This window comes from Podarcis bocagei (genome assembly GCF_964188305.1).
Source record: "Podarcis bocagei genome assembly, chromosome: 13".
Taxonomy (NCBI): domain Eukaryota; kingdom Metazoa; phylum Chordata; class Lepidosauria; order Squamata; family Lacertidae; genus Podarcis; species Podarcis bocagei.
In genome coordinates, this window is record NC_138138.1 from 36,181,014 (window position 1) to 36,205,418 (window position 24,405).

Sequence of the window (24,405 nt, forward strand, 5' to 3'; positions counted from 1 at the left end):
TTTTGAGGAACCACGCCTAAATGCACTTCTGTCTATGTGCATATTAGTGTGGTTCCTCTGTTGTAAATAAAAATATGCCCTTTTCCCTTATGGGGTATCCAAGAGCCCATATAGAGTCCTTACATAGGTTCCCTATTGGTAGGAGAATATAACAGAGGCCAACCAGAGAATATTGAAAAGCAAAGCAGCTAGTAAGCTTGATCTTTATTAATCTGTTGCAACAGGGTGCTCCCCTCACATGCAGGAGAGGAAGAGGACCCACAAAAATGCTGTGCAATGGCTTATAAAGACTTTTGAAATTCCCATCCTCTAGTTCAAGACCACCCCCAGAAACATTATGCATACATCACAGAAATTTAAATGTTGTTTTTGTCCTGTCACAGTTTATCTCCTGTCTGGCAAGTTACTTGATTGGATTGCCTGGGGAGCCTGGCCATTCTTTTGTAGTGGTAAAATGCTTATTTCCTGGGCCAGGTCACAGGCTCACACCTTATTCAAACAGACATATCCTTGAGACAGGATTTGTGAGGAAAGAGACAATGGGGAGGCTTTTCCAGATTAACCTTGCAGAGAAAGGATTTGGTCAGTTTAGGAATCAAAATGGTTCCAGGTTGGTCTTCCTGTGTTGATCTATGTATGTGCAGTTATGAACATTACCATATATCTAAGACCATAAAATTCCTATCACACCTCCTTAAGAACAATAGACCCATGAATTGAAAGTGGTAATGAGAAGGGATACAGTCCCATGTGGGATCTACATAAAGAAGAAATGTATAAATAAAATCAGAGTTCTAAATATACTTAGAAATACACAACTGAAAAGCAATAGTAATGTTTACACACTTTAGAAAGCTAAAATCCTCGAAAAATCAGAATTAAAACTATCGGGGAGGGCCACAGCTCAGCAATAGAGCATCTGTTTAGAACACAGAAGGTTCTAAATTCAATCCCTGGCATCTCCAGGCAGGGCTGGGAATATTCCTTGTCTAAAATCCCGGGCAGCTGCTGCCAGTCAGTGTAGACTGCACTGAGCTAGATAGACCAATAGTCTGACTTGGCATAAGGCAGTTTCCTTTGCATGTGAAAACCTCAGGAGTAAACAGAAGGACTGTGATGCTATATGTTAGTAAGTTGGTTCCAAACCTCCCAGGTATTCTGCTGTCAAAAAGCACTCTTGAATACTATTCAGGGCTGAATCTCAGCATTTGACAGTGGGAACGAGAGTTGTGCTTCAGTTTTGAATAAACCCTAGGATTTCACACATGCCACTCACTGGAGAAGCACTAGTTGCTTTTCTCAGCAATTTATCAAATGGCCTGATATTATTATCTGAGCATGAAGGAACAAAATATCACAGGGGGAGAATTTTGCTATAATGTGCATGCCCTCTAGCAGGGCTTCGCAGACTTCAGGGCTGTGTCTGTTTTTTCTTTTCTTTTCTTAACTAGAATTCCAAGCTGCACTGACTGACTCCAGGCGCAAAACAGTAACATGGTAGATAGATAATATAAGGATTGATATAATTTTATGATATGCAGAGAATGATATGTGCTGATAAAAAGGAGAGAGGAGAAGCTGAGGGAAGTCGGGGGGGGGGGGAAATAACACTGGGGAACAATTTTTTTTGTTGCATTGACACCTGCAGTTGTTTTAACCTAATTTCGACGTGCTGATTTCATATCTGAAGTTGGCTTTGTTCTGTAAGCTCTAGTTTTTTTTGCAATTCATGTTTTTCACTTTTTACCATAATCTTTGTTTTTCACAATGCAAGAATTCAATATTTTATTAAACACATAGCCAAAGTAGTACAATATGAGTATAAATGTAAGTGACTTATATAGCACTGAACATGACATGTATAGCATTGAAAATGACATGCATATCTATGTACAGTTGGAGGTATGCAAAAAAAATGTATTCCCTTGGGATATACAGTATACTGGGGAACATTTTTTTTAAATTTTGTTTTGCATGAGATTTTTCAGCTGTACTTATATGTTCTTTCAATGCTGATTTCAAATCTGAAATCGATTTTCGTCAGTGAGCCAGTGTGGTGTAGTGGTTAAGAGCGGTGGACTTGTAATCTGGTGAACCGGGTTCGATTCCCCGCTCCTCCACATGCAGCTGCTGGGTGACCTTGGGCTAGTCACACTTCTTTGAAGTCTCTCAGCCCCACTCACCTCACAGAGGGTTTGTTGTGGGGGAGGAAGGGAAAGGAGAATGTTAGCCGCTTTGAGACTCCTTCGGGTAGTGATAAAGCGGGATATCAAATCCAAACTCTTCTTCTTCTTCTTCTACATGCTATAGTTATATTGCAATTTCTGACTTTTGCCGATACAGTGGTACCTCGGGTTACATACGCTTCAGGTTACAGACTCTGCTAACCCAGAAATATTACCTCGGGTTAAGAACTTTGTTTCAGGATGAGAACAGAAATCATACTCTGGTGGCGCAGCGGCAGCAGGAGGCCCCATTAGCTAAAGTGGTGCTTCGGGTTAAGAACAGTTTCAGGTTAAGAGCAGACCTCCGGAACGAACTAAGTACTTAACCCGAGGTACCACTGTATGTCAGATTTACACTGGGGATAAGTGGACACTGACACATTGATCTACCCTAACCACATGGTAATTATTGTTTTGCAAACTTATTTTTTCTTTATTTTTACAGTTTTGTAGCCTAAATATTTGTATTTTTCATATCGGACCATGGCTTCTTCGAGTAGACACAAATGTGTCCACTTATCCCCAGTGTAAATATGACATATCGGCAAAAGTTGGAAATTGCAAGATAACTATAGCATGTACACGAAAATCGATTTCAGATTTTAAATCAGCATTGAAAGAACATATAAGAACAGCTGAAAAATCTCATATAACAGAAAATGGAAAAAAAATTGTTCCCCAGTGTAATGAATATGATATGTTTTGATATGTTGTTATGTTGAAATTGTTAATATTTTTTTTAAAAAAAAGGAAAAAGAAATTTCCATAAAGTGTTTTTATTTTATTTTTAAAAAACCCCCAAATCTGTATTAATTCAGATGTAGCATTGTAGTTATAGATGACCCCGATCTATGGCTCAAGGGTTGCAGGAGGCAACTGGGGTTCTCCATCCTTAGTTATCAATCACTAAATTTGTGTATGTTTATTCAAAAGCTGCCAAGGAGTCCAATTCATTTTGTTGTCTTTTTAAATACTTTGTAAAAAGTTCAAATTCTTCTTTGAAGTCACAGTTATCCTTATCTCACAGTTTGTATGTCAGTTTAGCCATTTCTGCATAGTACATCAATTTCTCTTGCCACTGTTCCTTTGGCGGGGTTTCCTCATTCTTACATCCTTGTGCCATCAAGACTCTTGCCGCTGTTGTAGCATACATGAATAATAAAAAAAGAAATTTGTTTTTCCATACAGAATTCAGAACACTTAAAAACAAGAAACATAACTTGGTCCAGGTGAAGCTAAAGTATAGCCATACAGATAATGCAGCGTATTAGGCGAAAAACTAAAGGAGAAAAGAAATCATATTACACACAAACTGGGACAGGGAGGGCAATGATGGAGAAAGAGGAGAGGCAGACTGTTGGTAAAGCAGCACCAGGCAGGATTGAACCCTCTTGCTCTTGATGCTCCAGTCAGAGCGGGGAGGCAAGGAGATGCAGCTTTTTGTTCCCCAACCTCCTTCCTGACATGAAGGGTTTATTAACCTTAATTAAACATTAACCGAACCCTCAAGCTAGGCACTCTTTCGTATGTCACAACACAACTGGTCATCAGTATGAAGATCAGGCTGGATCAGGTGTTCCTTGGGCTCGTTTCGGGCCCTGAGTTGGGAGAGGCACAGCCCTGAAACTAACAAATTATAATATCCATCTTAAAAGCCTCAATATCCCTTGGTTTCTTTGAATTCCCAAAGAGTGCAGAGCTCTACATAATTTCAGAATGTAAGGTTGATTTTAAATGATTTAAATCGCCTTGACTTTAAAATGAAGCCTCCTGCAATTATCATACTGGAAATGCATTTTTTAGGAAATACATAATGAAATGGAACAATATTGCATTGCCTGGAACAACCCTGTGCCAAAATGTCATTCTGTGGACTCTTAGATACCAAAAACTTCACCTGGCTTTTCCTTCATGGCTTTCGGCATCTTCTCCCATCTTCTTCAGGAGGGTTTGGTCATTTGGCTCAGCTTGCTCATTCTTGGCTGCTGAGAGAGAGAGAGAGAGAGAGAGAGAGAGAGAGAGAGAGAGAGAGAGAGAGAACGCAATAATCAGGTGCCTCCAAATTGCAATCTGCAGTCCCGTGCTCCAGCACTGCAGCCTTGCCTCCCCACGGACTCTGCTGCCCTTTCTGCCACCACTCCCAGCAGCCCCAACTCACCTCTGCATCTTTGGTACATCAACATCGCTCCACCTCCTAGGACAAGTCCCAAAGCGAGTCCAAGAGAGCCTACCAGCCAAGTCATCGGTGATCCTGGAGCTGGAGGAGGGTCAGTCGGAGATGCAGGTTTCAGTTTTGGCCGAGGTGATTTGGTAATATACTCTGGGGATGAGGGGTGGGTAATTCCATCACCCTCACCTTCTGGCTCCCAGGGGATCGTCTCCTCCAGTGGTGCCTCCAGTGCTTCATGATGTACCTGGCAGGTATAATTGGCTGCAAAATGGTCCTGCTTTGGGAAGAAGACGCTTCCGGTTGAGAACGTCCCATTAGAATTCTGTACAAGGTCAGATTTGTATATTGTCTCTTGTATTGGTTCCCCATTTTGCAGCCACTGCACTTCAACGTTTTCTGGGTAAAACCCACACACTAGGCACTCAGGTACCAAGAACGTCTTCCGTGGCGGCCTGGTGACTATATGAAGTTCTGGGCGAGCTGTAAGGAGAGGAAAGAGATGCTGAGGTCCTGCAAGTCTGGTGACGGTCACTAGAGGAAGACATTGCAGAGTACAGTGGTACCTCAGATTAAGAACTTAATTCATTCCGGATGTCCGTTCTTAACCTGAAACTGTTCTTAACCTGACGCACCACTTTAGCTAATGGGGCCTCCTGCTGCCGCCGCGCCGCAGGAGCACAATTTCTGCTCTCATCCTGAAGCAAAGTTCTTAACCTGAGGTACTATATCTGGGTTAGCAGAGTCTATAACCTGAAGCCTATGTAACCTGATACTTATGTAACCTGAGGTACCACTGTACAGTGGTACCTTGGTTCCCGAACGGCTTAGTTGTCAAACATATCGGCTCCTGAATACCACAAACTCGGAAGTGAGTGTTCCGGTTTGCGAACGTTTTTTGGAAGCCGAATGCCTGACGCAGCTTCCACGGCTTCCAATTGAGTGCAGGAAGCTCCTGCAGCCAATCAGAAACTGCACCTTGGTTTTTAAATGGTTTTGGGAGTCGAATGATCTCCCGGAATGGATTAAGTTCAAAAACCAAGGTACCACTGTATAAAGGCAACCCACCTAGCAGCTTCTAAACAGTCCACAGTTGTGTGAATGCATTACACAAGAGCTGCTCAGCACCAGAGCATCTACCTTGCATACAGCTGCTGCCAGGACAATACTGCGCTAGATGGACAAAGGGTCCGAGTCCAACTATATCCTGAGACCAACAAAAGTCACTATTGCAGAGCTACAGTTTCCCTTAAGAAGGCACTTGGGGAAAAGGTTAATTCTCCCCTCCGGTGCCATCATTTCCCCGCAGTCGAATTAAGAGTTGCACTCCACAGCAGTTTTGACTTAAGGGAAAAAGGCACCAAGATATCCAATAATATCCTGACATGTGGCTTGACCCCAAGAGAAGAATGGGGTGAAGAAGCAATTTATTGTGCCCTGTTTGTGACCACTAGGGGCTTCCAACTGGTGGTCTTTGGAGGCAGAATGCTGTGTTGCTTCCATGCCAAGTGCTTAGTCTGGAATTACCATCCTCTCATCTTTTGTGCTTTTTTATGATTACTGACATGCAGCCCTTTAATTGCATCTTTTAGTCAGACCTACATTCCCTTTAAAGGGCAGGTGTGTGAAAAATGCCATACTAGTCCATCGCAGCCTGGGGGGGTAAGAGGTCAATGGAGACGCCAGACGGACCTCACTACAGGCAAAGGGATACAGAGTTTTGAGGAGGAAAATAAGCAGAGGCAGAACAGGGTAGAGAGTGCGAGTCAGAACTGGGTCTCACTAAGACGGGGAACTGTGCTTAGCATGGGCATTTCAGGACTCAAGGTTGCACACGAAAGGCTCCCACTTACCTTGTACCTTCAGCTCAAAATCTTTATGGATTGGGTCTTTCGCTGCTTGGTGTTGGATGTGGCATGAGAAGGTAACACCAGCATCCGAGATTTGTGGTATGAAGTTCAGGACACTCTCTGCATAGAAGTGGTAATTGGGCCCACGCTTGGCAGGGGGCGAGTCAACTTTCAGAGTCTCACTGCCTCGCAGCCACTTCACAGAGACACGGTCAGGGTAAAAGTCGGATGCTGCACATGTCAAAGTGCTTGGTTTTCCCAGCGGCACTTCTGTGGGGCCGAGTGTTAGGCGTGGGGGAGCTGGAAGGAGCAAGGAGAGTTAGGAGAGCATCTCCTTGGGCAGCTTAAAGGGTGCTGGGAACTGTAGCTCCGTGAGCAGCAAGCTGCAGTTCCCAGGATTCTTCACTGGAAGCCACACGATTTAAGTGTGCTTTAAATGTATGGCATGGATATGACTTCCCTCTTCCCTTCCACAGTAAAAGGAAACTCTCAGTACAAGGAAGTTGGAGTAGAAGTCATAGTTGAAAACATGCACTGGGAATCTGCAGATCAAATCTCACCTTGCCCATGAACTCATTAGGTGGCCTTTACGTTACTCACTATCCTCTTAGCCCCAAGTCCTGCCTGGCCTGCCCCCAAATGCAGTGTGAGCTGCAGTCCTGTATCTCCACTATGCCATCCCTCAAGGTCTGGGAGACTGTCCCACTTGGGCTACTGCAATGCGCTCTACGTGGGGCTACCTTTGAAGGTGACCTGGAAACTACAACTAATCCAGAATGCAGCAGCTACACTGGTGACTGGGACAGGTTACCGAGAGCATATAACACCAGTCCTGAAAGATGTACATTGCCTCCAGTACATTTCTGAGCACACTTCAAAGTGTTGGTGCTGACCTTTAAAGCCCTAAACGGCCTTGGCCTAGTATACCTGAAGGAGCGTCTCCACCCCCATCATTCAGCCCAGACTCTGATGTCCAGTGCTCAGGGCCTTCTGGTGGCTCCCCCCCCTCCAATAAGTGGGGTTACAGGGAACCAGGCAGAGGGCACCCTCCTAACAGATGTCAAGGAAACAAACAACTATCTAACTTTTAGAAGACACCTTAAGGCAACCCTGCTTAGGGAAGTTTTTAATGTTTGGTGTTTTATTGTGTTTTTAATATTCTGTTGGGAGCTGCCCAGAGTGGCTGGGGAAACCCACCTAGATGGGTGGGATATAAATAAATAAATGGTGATGATATTTGTCAAAGCGTGCTTTTGTCAAGCCTCTCTTGAGAGGTCACATCTCAGTTCTGTAGCACCACCACAAAGGAGGCCCTGCTCTGTTTCCTTACAATGAACATCTCTCAATGATGGAACATGAAACTGCAACTCTCCCCAAAGCCTCATCTCCAGAGGAGTAGGCTTGAATGCGAGCTGGTGTTCCCTGTAATACACGGCCCTAACCAATTTAGGATATCAAGATATGAATCTTGAAAAATGCTGGGAAGTATAATGGCAGCCAACACAGCTGAGAAAGAACCAGTGTTATGTGCTTCAAATAGGCAAATTATTTCCAAGGGAGCACCGTGGGACCCAAATTATAAGTATTTATTTATTTAAAAATTTCTGTCCCACACCATCAGCAGCCATATTGTCTCATGGGCCAGAAATCTAATTCAGATAAAAGATAAAAATACAATATTTACACCATACAAAATAAAAACCATTAAACCACAGTTGCAGCAGTTCAAGAAACGGAACTGTACAAATTGCAATTCTGATACCCACTTACCTGGGAGTAAGCTTCAGTTAACTCAGTTGGACATTTTATTCTCTTGTAGAAATAGACACAGCCCAGCTGCTTAATATCACAATGAGGCAGATACATGAATAAAACTAGGGCCCTGTCTGGTATGTTTAGCCTGGAGTTAACGTGAAGAGCTTCAAAGGATGTGCTTTAAAATGGTATTTTACATCAAGGACTTTAATGTGAACTGTGTTTGGTGCTTTTAAAAAGGTTTTCCACCCGGCGCCTTGCCTCCCTTACCTTCTAATTTCAATGCCACCTTCCCTTCAGCACTGTCAGGAGTATGGAGAACAAAACACGTATACTCCCCAGCATCCTCCTCCCTTACGTCCGAGAGGTAGAGGGTGGCGTTTCCCTCTGGCAGCCGCGTCGCATCAAGCACTGCTCCCCTCGGTCTAAACACTGTGATGTTGGTATCGAACTTTGCAACATTTTTTCCTCTCAGCGACCATCTCACAATCAGGAAATCAACGTTTATGGGCCTGGGAGGGTCTAAGGAGAAGTGGCAAGGCAGGGATACATTAGAGTGTGGCCCTGCCTGGACTGGGGATGAAGGGACTTGGATTATCACGGCTGCCCCTGAAAAGAACAAAGAAATACTGTTAGACTGTAATTAGACTGGACCTTCATCAAAGGCTAAAGCCATCATAAGCCAGTTTTCACTTTTAAGGTTCCTGCAAACTGTAGTTATACAAAAAAGGGAATCCCAAAGCCCTTTGGTAAAAAAAACCAGGCTGGTTAGAGGAGTTTGAGGACTAGTTTAAATCTGAATGCAGGATGCGCCTTTGACTTCTCAAAAAAGGTAACTATCTACTGTGGTGTATGGGGCGCTAGCGGAGGGGGAATACTTCTGGTGTGGGACACGTCAAGCTCTTTCTGGGGTGGCTTGTCCAACTTTGGTCCTTAGTCTGCACTCAGCTCTCACCTGTGGCTCCTATTATTATTATTATTATTATTATTATTATTATTATTATTATTCCACCCTATACCCAGCAGTCTCAGGGCAATCCACATAAAAAGAGCCAAGAAGCTGTCAGCAGGTGATAGCAGCCACTCCCTGGGAAATGCTTCGACTGGACGGCTAAATGAGGTGAGGACAGCTAACGCAGTGTTTCCCAACCACTGTTCCGCGGCACACTAGTGTGCCGTGAGATGTTGCCTGGTGTGCCGCGAGATGTTGCCTGGAGGGAGGCGTGCGAGTCGGGCGGCGAGAGGCGGGGCGGCGGCGGCGAGGAGAGGCCGCCCAGCACGGGGCTCTCGCCGTCTGCCTGCCTGGCTGCCTGCGAGCTCGGCGGGCAGCGCCTCCGTCCGCAGCGCCCGCCTCGCGGCTCTCATTCCCTGCCCCTGCCAAAGCTCACCCAGCCAAGCCGCGCTCTCCTTCCTGCCTCGCTTTGCTGCCTCCTCCCCCCCCACCCCCAAAGCTTGGAGGTTCCCCGGCAAGGGGAGGGGGAAAATTGAAACTTACACTTTCGTGCGTCCCTCCCGGCGTGACGCTGCGCGCTGACGTCACGGGGCTGTAATGGTGGTGTGCCTCGAGATTTTTTTCATCAAACAAGTGTGCCTTTGCCCAAAAAAGGTTGGGAAAAACTGAGCTAACGTGTCTCAAACCCTCAGTGAGTTAAGAGATTTCCCCAGCATGTGAAGACAAGTTCCAGCTATAGAGGGAAGTGAGGGGCAGATGGGGCTCGTCTATCTGGGAAGGTAGCCCATCTAGGAGAAGGAAAAAAACTCTCTTGTGGGACATCTTCAGCAGAGGCTAAGGAGCAAACCCTACACAAATCTGGAGTGGAGTCCCTTAGGCAGTTGGATGGTGCCTTGTACACCTCCTTCTGGCAATTCCTGAGCCAAGCTGGTACCAAACGTATTGCTCTGGTCTGCTTTGGACCTCAACAGTAAGGCCAAGAGGGGAGTCTTGCGCCCCTCCCCACCCTGCCGTTGAAGGAAAAAGAAGTTTCATAGGAACACAGGAAGTGCCTAATACTGAATCAGACCATCAGTCCACCTAGGCCAGTACTGTCTACACTGACTGGCAGAGGCTCTCCAGGTTTCAGACAGGAAACCTCTCCTGGTCCTTCTAGGACTAGGCCGCCTGGCCGCCCGCTTCCCGGCTCCTGCTGGTCTTTGCGAAGCCGCCCGTCCCTCCTTCCTCCCCCATCACCCTCGCCCCCAGGAGCTGCGCCAGAGTCCTCTGGGTGAGGGGCTGTGACTTACATGCACCCTGCAAGAAGAGCAGCAAACACGAGAAGCTGGACATTTTGGAGCCGCCTTGCTTACTTTCATTTCTGCAGAAAGGATGTGAGTGCAATGTGCTGAGAGATAAAATTTCAGTTGAGCTGCGGCTTCCTGGCACCAGAGCAAAACATTTCTGCTTTTATGGCAGCAAGCCCAGCCAGGCGTGTATAAGTTAGGCGCATTTCGTTTCTTTTTACTTAGTACTGGAGATTTAAAAGTCTCCTTTGCATAACTGTTTTTAACAATGATGCCTGTGTTCCATTCAATATTTTGTGAGCTGTTTAGAGGTTTTCTTAAAACCAAGTGGTATATATGAATGTTGTTAAATAATTTAAAACAGAATGGGTATACACCTGCTTTTTAAAAATGGTTGCCGAGGGAGGAACAGTCGACTTAGTTTTTAGATGGCCAATTGAGTGGCTTGTTCTCAAAAAATTCTTCTTCTGGCCTTGAGGATTATTGAGGCCTGTCACAAAATGGCAGGGCAGAGGCAGAGCAGGTCACAAACTAGAGGCAGAGTTTGCCATAAGCAGCTGGCAGTCACAGATCTCCTTCTCTGTTAAGAATGATTTGCAGCGGCCCAAAGCTTATTTGGGAGCCCCTAGGTGCCAACTCCCTGGGGCCCTGGGTGCCTGAGCACCCACAAATTCCCCATGAAGGGGCCAGGCACCCACAAATTGTGGTGCATGTGGGCATTGGGACAGTGCGCAGTTCCCCAAAGCAGCATTGAGCTCCTGGGCATAATTCAATGCTGTTTCAAGGACAGATGATTTCATAAAATTGTGGAACTGACGAGTTGGAAAGGACCCCGAGGGCCGTCTAGTAGAACCTCCTGCTTTGCAGGAATCTTTTGCCCAACGTCAGGCACTGGTGCTGTCAATTATTTTCTCCTACATTTGAATTACTACAGATTTGGGATTTTTTTAAAAAATAAACACTTTATTGAAATCTGTTTTTCCATACAGAATTCAGAACACAAAAAAACAAGAAATATAACTTGGTAGACGTAAAGCTAAAGTATAGCCATACAGATAATGCAGTGTATAAGGTGAAAAACTAAAGGAGAAAAGAAATCGTATTATACACAAACTGGAACGGGGAGGGAAATGATGGAGAAAGAGGAGAGGCAGACTGGGGGATGTGTTGGTGAAGCAGCACCAGGCAGGATTGAACCCTCTTGCTCTCGATGCTCCAGTCAGAGCGGGGAGGCAAGGAGATGCAGCTTTTTGTTCCCCAACCTCCTTCCTGACATGAAGGGTTTATTAACCTTAATTAAACATTAACTGAACCCTCAAGCTAGGCACTCTTTCGTATGTCACAACACAACTGGTCATCAGTATGAAGATCAGGCTGGATCAGGTGTTCCTTGGTCTCGTTTCGGGCCCTGAGTTGGTAGAGGCACAGCCCTGAAACTAACAAATTATAATATCCATCTTAAAAGCCTCAATATCCCTTGGTTTCTTAGAATACCCAAAGAGTGCAGAGCTCTACTATATGTATATAATTTCAGAATGGAAGGTTGATTTTAAATGATTTAAATCGCCTTGACTTTAAAATGAAGCCTCCTGCAATTATCATACTTGAAATAGATTTTCTAGGAAATACATAATGAAATGGAACAATATTGCATTGCCTAGAACAACCCTGTGCCAAAATGTCATTCCGTGGACTGTTAGATACCAAAGACTTCATCTGGCTTTTCCCTCCTGACTTTCGACATCTTCAGGAGGGTTTCGTCATTCAGCGCAGCTTGAGCTTACAGGGCTGATAAGAGAGAGAGAGAGAAAACGCAATAATCAGGTGTCTCCAAACCGCAATCTGCAGTCTCGTGCCCCAGCACTGCAGCCTTGCCTCCCCACGGACTCTGCTGCCCTTTCTGCCACCACTCCAGGCAGCCCCAACTCACCTCTGCGTCTTTGGTACATCAACGTTGCTCCAATTCCCGTGCCAATTCCCACAACATGTCCCGCAGATCCTAGTAGCCAAGTCATCGGTGATCCAAAGTATCCTAGACCTGGAGGAGAGTCAGTTGGAGATGCAGGTTAACATTTTGGCCGAGGTGATTTGGTAATACATTCTGGGGATGAGGGGTGGGTAATTCTATCACCCTCACCTTCTGGCTCCCAGGGGATCGTCTCCTCCAGTGGTGCCTCCAGTGCTTCATGTTGTACCTGGCAGGTAAAATTGGCTGCAAAATGGTCCTGCTTTGGGAAGAAGACGCTTCCGGTTGAGAACGTCCCATTAGGATTCTGTACAAGTTCCGACTCGTATATTTTCCCTTGGATCGGCTCCCCATTTTTCAGCCACTGCACTGTAACGTTTTGTGGGTAAAACCCACATGCTAGGCACTCAGCTACCAAGAACATCTTCCCTGATGGCCTGGTGAGCATATGAAGTTCTGGGCGAGCTGCAAGGAGAAGAAAGAGATGTTGAGGTCCTGCAAGTCTGGTGATGGCCAATAGAGGGAGACACTGCAGATTATAAAGGCAACCCACCTAGCAGCAGTTGTGTGAATGCATTACACAAGAGCAGCTCAGCACCAGAGCATCTACCTTGCATACAGCTGCTGCCAGGACAATACTGCGCTAGATGGACAAAGGGTCCGAGTCCAACTATATCCTGAGACCAACAAAAGTCACTATTGCAGAGCTACAGTTTCCCTTAAGAAGGCACTTGGGGAAAAGGTTAATTCTCCCCTCCGGTGCCATCATTTCCCCGCAGTCGAATTAAGAGTTGCACTCCACAGCAGTTTTGACTTAAGGGAAAAAGGCACCAAGATATCCAATAATATCCTGACATGTGGCTTGACCCCAAGAGAAGAATGGGGTGAAGAAGCAATTTATTGTGCCCTGTTTGTGACCACTAGGGGCTTCCAACTGGTGGTCTTTGGAGGCAGAATGCTGTGTTGCTTCCATGCCAAGTGCTTAGCCTGGAATTGCCTTCCTCTCATCTTTTGTGCTTTTTTATGATTACTGACATGCAGCCCTTTAATTGCATCTTTTAGTCAGACCTATGTTCCTTTTAAAGGGTGTGAAAAATGCCATTCTAGTCCATCACAGCCTGGGGGGTAAGAGGTCAATGGAGGCGCCAGACGGACCTCACTACAGGTCCTGTGAGGCAAGGATGGGGAAAGTGTGGCTCTCCAATGTCCTTTGACTACAACTCCCATCATTCTGACCATTGGCTTTCCTGGCTAGGTCTGACGGGAGCTGGAGCCCATCCACATCTGGAAGGTCACAGGCTTCCCATCTCCGAACATGGGGAACGTAAAGCCTTTTTGCTAAATATAGCGCCATGTTAAGTAGTGTGTGAAGCCACCATTTTAATGCGACTTCCAGCTGATTTGCAGGAAAGCAGTGCCTTAGTAATTGTGAGGGGCCCTAGTGTGGAAGCAAATTCAACTGGGTGGGCCTTCACCTACCTCAGCAGATAGCAAAGGGATACAGAGTTTTGAGGAGGAAAATAACAAGACGCAGAACAGGGTAGAGAGTGCGAGTCAGAAATGTTTGCATACAAACTATCCAATCATTGAACATCACTTTTCGATACTTCATTTGCATAACTATCTACAGTATCCCCCTGCTGGTCCAGGGTGAGAACTTGAGTACATAACACCCCTCCCCACCGAGATAAGGCATTAGTTACAATCGTAATGGTTTCCTTATATACAGCACTACACGTAATGGTTCAATTAGGCACAAAAGCATATCGGTTACATTTCACATACTTAGACCAACAGTGATACATGTCCAACAACATAGTCCTTTAAATAAGTTGGGCGCTTGGAAACTCTGCCAGACCGCCGGGGACTGGTAGCCAAGTCCGGGGGGGCCACACAATTCTTGCTGAGGCTGTGGTGCGACCCTAGGTGGCGTTGAAACCAAATCCCCTGGATCCGCTGCTGTGGGTGGAGCCTCCGCAAGTGGAGTGGTCTGAGCCTGTGGTAAGTCTGGCAGACCCTCTGAAGTGGCTTGGTTCGGCTCCACGGTGGCAGTTTGCGAGAGAGGTGTAGGTGGAGCCTCGTCATCTGTAAGTGTCTCTTCTGGAGCCACAAGCGCAGTTGGGGGCACCACGGTAGTGTCCAAGTCCCCAACCCTGTGCCTAAGCTGGTCTATGTGCCAGCGCCACAAGCGTCCGTCTTCGAGTGCCACCTGGTACGAGCAAGGTCCAGTGACTCCCACTACTGTGGCTGGCACCCAAGGAATGTCCCCCACATAGTTCCGGGCAAAGACCTGGTTTCCTGGAACAAATGACCGTGGCACGTTGGCACAGCCTGGGGGTTCGGCCACGGCAAAGTCCGGGTGCAGCCGGTCGAGTGGTGACCTAAGGCGGTGGCCCATAAGCAGTTCAGCAGGACTCCGCCCTGTGGCCACATGAGGGGTGATGTGTTGCACGAACAAGTATTCAGCGACCCGCTCATGCCAGTCTCCCCGGTCCAGGTGCGCCAGTGCCTCTTTTGCCGAGCGCACCATTCTCTCCACTTGCCCGTTGCTGGATGGATGAAATGGTGCCGTTAGGGCATGGCGGGTGCCCAGTCCCAAAAGGTACCGCTCAAAAGTGCCTGACGTGAACTGCGGTCCGTTGTTGGAGACAAGGACATCAGGACACCCATGCATCGCAAACAGGCCTCGCAGCACCCGGATGACGGGTGGTGGAGGGCATCAGGGCCACCTCCAGCCATTTGGAATAGGCGTCCACCACTACCATAAAGGTCTGGCCATGAAAGGGGCCAGCCAGATCGATGTGCACCCTCAACCAGGGTGTCTTGGGCATCTCCCAGGTGTGCCCCTTAGCTGCTGGTGGTGCAGGCCTCGATTCTTGGCACGCTTGACAGGCGGACACCCAGGCAGTGATGGCATCATCCATGTTAGGCCACCAGACGTAACACCGAGCCAACGCCTTCATTTTGACGATTCCCGGGTGGCCAACGTGCAGAGCCTCCAGGACGCGTTGACGGAGTCTTTGGGGAATCACAACGCAGTCTCCCCACAGCAGACAGCCGCGATGAGCCGAGAGTTCATGTTGTCTGGTTGCAAACGGTTGGAACTCCGATGCAAAAGGCCCTTGTGGCCACCCCCTCCACACCCAGTTGAGCACACGGCTGATGGTGCGATCCTGGGCAGATGTGGAGGCCACAGTGGCAGCCGATACAGGCGCTGCCGGAAGATCCTCAATCAGGAGGAGCGATGAAGCTGGAGCCAGGTCTTCCACAAACGCTGGAAGAGGGCAATGGCTGAGGGCGTCGGCATGGCCCATCAATTTCCCCGGGCGATGGACGAGCTGGTAGTGGTAGGCAGCCAGGAAAACAGTCCATCGCAGCATGCGCGGCGAGAGGACCGGTGGAGTTGGACGATCACTGGCGAGGAGGCCCAGGAGTGGCTTGTGGTCAGTGATGAGGTCAAAAGTCCTGCCATAGAGGTATTCATGGAACCTCTTCACTCCAGCCACAAATGCCAGTGCCTCCTTGTCGAGCTGGCTGTAATTCCGTTCAGTCAGAGATAGCGTCCTGGAAAAGTAGGCGAGCAGTGCTTCTCTTCCGTCTGGAAAACGGTGACTAAGGACAGCGCCGATGCCAAAAGGTGAGGCATCGCAGGCAAGGACCAGCGGCCTGGCTTCACTGTACTGTATCAGCACACTGTCCGATGAAAGGAGAGCCTTGACCGCGTTGAAGGCCGCCGTCTCCCGATGACCCCAGGACCAAGGCATCTTTGTGCTGAGGAGTCGGTGAAGAGGCTCAGCCACCGTGGCTTTGTGGGGCAGGAACATGTTATAAAAGTTCAGCAGCCCCAGGAACGCCTGCAAACTCCGTCTTGTTCTTTGGGATGGGGGCCTGCTGGATAGCGCGGATCTTGGATGTGGTCGGGTGAAGGCCAGAGGCGTCATAAGATAGCCCAGGAACTCCACCTGTGGAACAGCGATCTGGCACTTCTCCCTCTTTACCTTGAGCCCGGCCTCTTGGAACCTGGTCAGCACGGCACGGAGGCGCTCGAACAGCTGCTGGTGTGAGTCTGCGGACACCAAGACGTCATCAAAATATGGTATCACGCCCGGAAGCCCTTGCAGGAGACGCTCCATAAGGCTTTGGAAGATGCCAGGAGCCACACTCACCCCGAATTGCAACCGGCGGCAACGGAATGCCCCTCGGTGGGTGACGATCGTCTGGGCTTCAGCAGTGGCATCATCAACAGGCAGTTGTTGATAGGCTTGGGCAAGGTCCAGCTTAGCGAAGGTCCACCTTACCCTCACCCAGGGAATGCAGCAGGTGTTGGACAACAGATTCTCACCCACCCATCTGGCTTGACAGGCGTGACGATGGGGGTTTCCCACTTGGCGTGGTCAACCGGCTCCAAAACTCCTTGGGCGATCAGCTTGTCCAGTTGTTCGTCCACCTTAGCCTTGAGAGCAAAGGGAACCCAGCGTGGCTTTAGCTTGATGGGGGTGACTTGTGGATCAAGGCTAAAGGAGATGGGCGTACCTGCATATTGCCCCAAAGTGCTGTCAGAAACCTTGGCAAAGTCTTTGACCAGACCCTCAGTCTCTGCGTTAGAGATGCAGTTGATGCCGGTGACTTCCAGGCCGAGGGCATCAAACCAGTCTAGCCCTAGGAGGCTTGGCCGCTGACCTTCGACCACCACCAATCGGAGCAGACCCGAAAAATCCTTGAAGGCGATCCGGAACCGGCCAACGCCTACCACAGGAATTTCGTTTCCCTGGTAGTCTCTCAGGTGTACGCGGTGAGAGTCGAGTTGCCTTTTGGACACTCTGGGTACCAGTCTTTTGATGGTGCTCCAAGACACAATGGACAGGGCAGACCCGGTGTCGATCTCCATGTCACATGGAGCTCCTTCAATGAGCACCGTGACGTTCAGCTTGCATCGCGTAGGCGAGTCGGTTTGGCCAATTGTGGTTCCAGACGGGCAGCGGCAGTTGGTGAGAGCGAAACAGCTTTCCTTGGCAGACTGGAGTGAAGACTTGGACTTGCGAGTCGGTGAAGGGGGGGTGTCAGACGGAGCCGATTGGCCGACCTTAGCGATGTGGCCCCTTCTGGAACACGTCCGACAGATGGCATCTCTGAATTGACACTTGGCACGGGAATGGTTGCCTCCGCAGCCGGCACATTCCGGTTGGCCCTTGGACTTCTGTTGGAACTTCCTGCGCTCCCGCTTTGTCTGGTGCATGTCATCGTCTTCACTGGAGGATGCCTCATCACTGCTGGCATCTTTGTGATGCACTGGAACTGGCTTCCTAGCAAGACGCGGGCTGCTGGACTTGCGGATCTCCTGGGCAGCTTCTGAGGCCACAGCCTTCTCAATGGCTTTCTGCAGCGTGAGGTCTGGCTTGGCGAGGAGACGCCATTGCACATGGATGTCCCGGACCTCGCAGACGATTCGATCCATCCGGGCATCGTCTAAGTCTCGGAACTCGCAGTGCATTGCAGCCTGTCGCAGGGCAGTGGTGTAGTTGTTGATTGACTCCCCCTCTGCCTGGTTCCGGTGGTAGAACGCATGGCGGGCAGCAATCTTGGACAGCTTTGGCGCGTAGTGGTTGTGGAGCTTCTCTTGCATCGTGTCCCATGGTGTTGCCTGGACTGCTTCAGGCGCAACCAATGCTCGGGCCGTCTCAAACACCTCAGGCCAACAGAGGCTGAAGAATGGGCCCCGCTTCTGTTCCTTTGATACTGCTGTCAGCTTGTTGGCTTGGAGATAGCAGTCGAACCAAGCGAGGTAGGAGTCCCATGATTCAGAGGCTGGCACAAAGGTCCAGTGATTTCGCTCAGTGCTTCAGCTCAGTGATTCAGCTCAGTTCAGAGGATGGCTGCATCTGGCTGTGCTCTGATGTCCATCGATCCCATACTCGTCACCAGTGTTAAGTTGTGGGCGAACATATCAGACGACACAGCGATTCTTCCAAAGCAGCTCTTTATTTGTAAGCTGGAACAGAACTAAGCTGAGGAGCTCAGTCAGCCTGCTTATATAGAGCAGTGTTTCCCAACCTTTTTTGGGCAAAGGCACACTTGTTTCATGAAAAAAAATCTCGAGGCACACCACCATTACAGCCCCGTGACGTCAGCGCGCAGCGTCACGCCGGGAGGGACATGCTAGCAAATTACATAATCACCTCCTTGAGGGCTGGCTCATCTTCTCCGAAGGCAGAACCCCATTAATTAACAGGACAGACTCACACCATAGCCAAGACGAGGGGGGGAAACCTCAGTCATGCACAGTCATGCACATGTGGGGGCTAAATGAGGACGAAGACCGGGCAGAGAGCAGGGTTCAAATCACCCCACCTGGCCAGGACAATCCCTGGGTGCTCCCTTGGGCCACTCGCCTGACCTACCTCGCAGGGCTGTTGCTGCGAGGATAACACAGGGAGAACCACGCGCGCCCCCGGGAGCTCCTTGGAGGAGAAAGCGGGCGATGAATGCAATGCACGAAATATATGAGAGGCGACCAGGTTTTGCAGGTGAGGGGCCCCCGCCAGCCTCCGCTTCCAACACCCGGCGCAACGACGCCGAAGTTTCCCCCCGGGCTCGGCTCGGGGAGCAGCGCTGCTCCCCCCCGGCTCCCCTTCGCCCTCCCGGCTCTCTCTGCCGCCCACTGGGGACCCCCCTCACCTGCCAAGTCCGGAGCGCCGGTGGAAGTTGCATGCATGCATGCAGGGCGCCACGTTGCCATTGCATTGCACTGCACTCCATGCAACGCCTGCACGCATGCATTGCCTTGCACGCCCGCCAAGGGATCTCTCCGCGGTCCGATGCGTCCCCTCCGGCGCGGATGCAGCATTGCAAAAATAACACACACCCCGACGCAGCCCTACCTGGGGGGCAGCCTCCGCCTCCGCCGCTCCGCCTCCACGGGGATCCCCGGGCTCCATCCTGCCGCCCGATCTCCGCGGGGGCGCAGGCAGGCTGCGCGGGGTCTGCGCGGAAGAGCCCCTGCCCGCCCGGCCGCCGCTGCCGCGCTCATTCCGTGGCCGGGAGAAGAACGCTTCAAACAAAACGCCCAGCCCGCCAGGCCACGCTGGGAAACGTAGTTCGCGCACCCTGCGCGGGTGCGGAGCCCAAGGGTGAGGGGACTACGGATCCCGGCAGCCCCCGCACCGGGGACGGAGGGGGAGAGGCCGGGTGCAGGGATGGAGGGACGGGTGGGCGAGCGAGTGAGTGAGTGGCAGCCGCCAAGCCTTGGCCGAGAGCCAGGAAGGGCCTCCCCGGAGGAGGAGGAGGAGGAGGGAGGCGCAGAGCGGGAGGGAGGGAGGGAACCCCAGGGGTCATCTAGTGACGGCGCCCCAATCAAAAATTTGACTTAAAAAAAAAATCTTTCGAATTTTTTAATTTTTCCCGCGGCACACCAGGCAACATCTCGCGGCACACTAGTGTGCCGCGGAACAGTGGTTGGGAAACACTGATATAGAGCTCCAGAACTATGTAACTGTTGCCATTTTCTAAAACTATCCAATCACTGAACATCACTTTTCGATCCTTCATTTGCATACAAACTATCCAATCACTGAACGTCACTTTTTGATCCTTCATTTGCATAAATATCTACAGTATCCCCCTGCTGGCCCAGGGTGAGAACTTCAGTACATAACAAAGCAGACGCAGAACAGGGTAGAGAGTGCGAGTCAGAAATGGGTCTCACTAAGGGGGAACTGTGCTTAGCATGGGCATTGCAGGAGTCCAGGTTGCACAGGAAAGGCTCCCACTTACCTTGCACCTTCAGCTCAAAATCTTGACTGATTGGGTCTTTTCTCGCTTGGTGATGGATGTGGCATGAGAAGGTAACGCCGGCATCAGAGATTTGTGCGGTGAACTCCAGGACACTCTCTGCATAGAAGAGACCATCGGGCCCTTGCTGGACAGGGGGCAAGTCAACTTTCAGAGTCTCACTGCCTCGCAGCCACTTTACAGAGACATTGCCAGGGTAAAAGTCAGATGCCGTGCACAAGAAGTTGCTTGGTTCACCGAGCTCTACGTCTGTATGGCCGAGTGTTAGGCGTGGGGGAGCTGGAGGCAGAAAGGAGAGTTAGGAGAACATCTCCATTGGCAGCTTAACTGTGTTTTGTTAAAGGGTGCTGGGAACTGTAGCTCTGTGAGCACCAAGCTACAGTTCCCAGGACTCTTCAGACAAAGCAATATCCGTTAAATGTCCTTTAAATGTATGGCACATCAGTGCACTATGCCAGTCGTTTGGGATTCCGTTTTCATTCAGCGGAGTCGCCCAGAAATTCTTCCTGAATCTTCTTTCTCAGTTCAGCTCATCTGTTATTGAATTCCCATGTGGGAATAAACACCTCACCCATTCCAGTTCTGCTTAAAGTATTTATTGAAGAATTAACATGGCAACTTCTACAACTGCTGCCCTGAGGAAAATAAAGAAAAACTAAGTACAGTGAATCATTCCTTCTCTGTGCTCCTCGGGCATCTGGGCAGAGCGACAGCCAGCCGGCTCTCATTCATAGCCTGTCTAATAAAGAAGTCTGTTGCCAAGGTAACCTGTTGCTGGGGAAAACCTGTTGGTGGGGAAAAACATGTTGCCAAGGGCAAAACTAAGCAATTTCAAGTCTATTTTTATCATGGTGCTTGGTTTGGCCAGCTGCACCTTTGTGGGGCCAAGTGTCTGTTAAATGTGCTTTAAATGTATGGCCTAGATGTATCTGGCAATGCTGAAGGGAACTAGTGTGGAAGCAAACTCAACTGGGAGGGGCTTCATCCACTTCAGCAAAGAAATTCTTGACAGTTTCTATATCATGGAGGAGACACAACCTGGTTTGAGCAAAAAGCTATAGAGTTTTGAGGAGAAAAATACGCAGAGGCAGAACAGGGTAGAGTGTGCGAGTCAGAACTGGGTCTCACTAAAAGGGGGAACTGTGCTTAGCATGGGCATGGGGGAGATGGGGCAGGACTCCAGGGTTGCACAGGAAAGGTTCCCACTTACCTACCACCTTCAGCTCAATATCTTGACTGATTGGGTCTTTCGCTGCTCGGTGTTGGATGTGGCATGAGAAGGTGACACCAGCGTCGGAGATTTGTGGTATGAAGTTCAGGACACTCTCTGCATAGAAGTGGTAATTGGCCTCAAGCTTGGCAGGGGGAGAGTCAACTTTCAGAGTCTCACTGCCTCGCAGCCACTTCACAGAGACATGGCCAGGGTAAAAGTCGGATGCTGCACACGTCAAATTGATTGGTTTTCCCAGCGGCACTTCTGTGGGGCCGAGTGTTAGGCGTGGGGGAGCTGGAGGGAGAGAGGAGAGTTAGGAGAGCATCTCCTTGGGCAGCTTAAAGGGTGCTGGGAACTGTAGATCTGTGAGCATCAAGCTGCCGTTCCCAGGATTCTTCACCGGAAGCCGCACGAGTTAAGTGTACTTTAAATGTATAAATAAACAACAATCTGACTTTTAGAAGACATCTGAAGGCAGCCCTATTAAGGGAAGTTTTCAATGTTTGATGTTTTATCACATTATTGTTATTGTTGTTATTATTATTATTATTATTATTATTATTATTATTATTATTATTCTGTTGGAAGCCACCCAGAGTGGCTGGGGAAACCCAGCCAGATGGGCAGGGTATAAATTATCATCAGCAGCAGCGTCATTAAAATAGGGCCCTGTCAGGTTTGTTTGGCCCAGAGTTAACATGAAGCGCTTCATAGGATGTGCTTTAAAATGATACAGTGGTACCTTTGGTTAAGAACTTAATTCATTCTGGAGGTCTGTTCTTAACCTGAAACTGATCTTAACCTGAAGCACCACTAAAGGGGCCTCCCGCTGCTTCTGCACAATTTCTGTTCTTATCCTGAAGCAAAGTTCTTAACCCGAGATACTATTTCTGCCTTAGCGGAGTCTGTAACCTGAAGCGACTGTAAACCGAGGTACCACTGTATTTTACATCAAGGACTTTCATGTTAAATATGTTTAGTGCTTTAAAAAAGGTTTTCTGCCCACCGCCTTGCATCCCTTACCTTCTAATTTCAATGTCACCTTCCCTTCAGCAACGTCAGGAGTATGGCTAACACAACACGTATACACCCCGACATCATCGCCTCTTACATCTATGATGATGACGCTGGCATTGCCCTCTCGCGCTGTGTTCCAATTAAGCACTGCTCCCCTCGGTCTATAGGTTGAAATACTCCCATGCAACTTTACAATGGTTCTTCCTCTCAGCGACCATCTCACAATCACGGCAGAAGGGTTTATGGTAATGGGAGGGTCAAAAGTGTAATGGCAAGGCAGGAATGCATCAGTGCGTGGCCCTGCCTGGACTGGGGATGAAGGGACTTGGATTATCATGGCTGCCCCTGAAAAGGACAAAGAGATACAGTTAGACTGTAATTAGACTGGACCTCCATCACAGGCTAAAACCATCATAAACCACTTTTAACTTTTAAGATTCCTGCAAACTGTAGTTATGCAAAAATGGGATTCCTGAAGCCATTTGGTTAAAATACAAAACAAAACCAGGCTGGTTAGAGGAGTTTGAGGACTAGTTTAAATCTGAATGCGGGATGCACCTTTGACTTCTCAAAAAAGTAACCATCCACTGTGGGCGCTAGAGGAGGGGGAATACTTCTGGTGTGGGACACGTCAAGCTCTTTCTGGGGTGGCTTGTCCAACTTTGGTCCTCAGTCTGCACTCAGCTCTCACCTGTGGCTATTATTATTATAATCATCATCATCATCATAATACCACCCTATACCCAGCGGTCTCAGGGCAATTCACATAAAAAGAGCCAAGAAGCTGTCAGCAGGCGATAGCGGCCACTCCCTGGGAAATGCTTCGACTGGACGGCTAAATGAGGTGAGGATAGCTAACGTGTCTCAAACCCTCAGTGAGTTAAGAGATCTCCCCTGCGTGTGAAGGCAAGCTCCAGCTATAGAGGGAAGTGGGGGGCAGATGGGGCTCGACAATCTGGGAAGGTGGCCCATCTAGGAGAAGGAAAAAACTCTGACCCTAAACCTCCACTCCCTTGTGGGACATCTTCAGCAAAGGTTAAGGAGCGAACCCTACACAAATCTGGAGTGGAGTCCCTTAGGCAGTTGGATGGCGCCTTGTACGCCTCCTTCTGGCAACTCCTGAGCCAAGCTGGTGCCAAACGTATTGCTCTGGTCTGCTTTAGACCTCAACAGTAAGGCCAAGAGGGGAGTCTTGCGCCCCTCCCCACCCTCCTGCTGAAGGAAAAATAAGTTGTTTAGGAACATAGGAAGTGCCTTATACTGAATCAGACCATCAGTCCACCTAGGCCAGTACTGTCTACACTGACTGGCAGAGGCTCTCCAGGTTTCAGACAGGAAACCTCTCCTGGTCCTTCTAGGACTAGGCCGCCTGGCCGCCCGCTTCCCGGCTCCTGCTGGTCTTTGCGAAGCCGCCTCTCCCTCCTTCCCTCCCTCCTCCTCCATTGCCCTAGCCCCCAGGAGCCCCCCCCCCAGACTGGCAAGGGTCCTCCAGGTGAGGGGATGCGACTTACATGCACCCTGCAAGGAGAGCAGCAAACACGAGAAGCTGGGCATTTTGGGGCCGCCTTGCTTACTTTGTATTCTCCAGAAAGGATGCGAGAGCAATATGCACCTGAGAGACAAAAGTTCAGTTGAACTGTGACTCCCGGGTGTCAGATCAAAACATTCTGCTTTTAAGCAAGCCAGCCCAGACAGGCGTGTAGAAGTTGGGCGTGTTTCGTTTCTTTTTACAGTGGAACCTCAGTTTTCGAACGCAATCTGTTCCGGAAGACCGTTCGAGTTCAAAAATATTCAAAAACTGAAAACTCAATACGGAAGCATCAATACAATAGGGAAACTCAAAACGGAAGCCATGTGGTATGTTTGACTTCCGAAAAGTGTTCGAAAACTGAAGCAGTTACTTCCAGCATTCGAGTTCCGAAACGTTTGTCAACGGAGAAGTTTGAAAACCAAGGTTCCACTGCAGTTTATACTGGTGATTTCAAAGTCTCCCTTGCATATTTTAAAATAATGTTCTTCATGATGTTCTGTTTGATATTTTTGTGAGCTGCTTAGAGGTTTTCTTTACACTGAGTGGTATATATGAATGTTGTTAAATAATTTAAGATAGAATGTGTATACACCTGCTTTTAAAAACTGGTTGCTGAGGGGAGAACGTCACCTTAGATTTTAGGTGGCCCATCAAG

At 48.9% G+C, this 24,405-nt stretch overlaps 1 protein-coding gene and 1 gene segment (V, D, J or C); both read right to left on the reverse strand.

Annotated features, from left to right (window-relative positions):
- Window positions 1-2,985: 2,985 nt before the first annotated feature.
- Window positions 2,986-24,130, reverse strand: LOC308572716 (Ig gamma-2C chain C region-like). The segment is given in 7 exons: window positions 23,731-24,130; window positions 22,226-22,564; window positions 21,200-21,496; window positions 19,972-20,268; window positions 4,384-4,875; window positions 4,123-4,210; window positions 2,986-3,362 (listed from the first exon to the last, which is right to left on the reverse strand).
- LOC308572737 (uncharacterized protein) lies at window positions 13,665-18,239 on the reverse strand. The gene is made up of 2 exons (XM_081169102.1): window positions 17,019-18,239; window positions 13,665-13,680 (listed from the first exon to the last, which is right to left on the reverse strand). Exons 1-2 carry the CDS (start codon window positions 17,822-17,824, stop codon window positions 13,677-13,679), a joined length of 810 nt encoding a protein of 269 aa, XP_081025228.1. The 5' UTR covers window positions 17,825-18,239; the 3' UTR covers window positions 13,665-13,676.
- Window positions 24,131-24,405: the final 275 nt, after the last annotated feature.

Excerpts from the sequence above, each read along its gene's own strand:
- LOC308572737 (XM_081169102.1), bottom strand. The coding sequence starts at position 17,824 with ATGCAAGAGAAGCTCCACAACCACTACGCGCCAAAGCTGTCCAAGATT.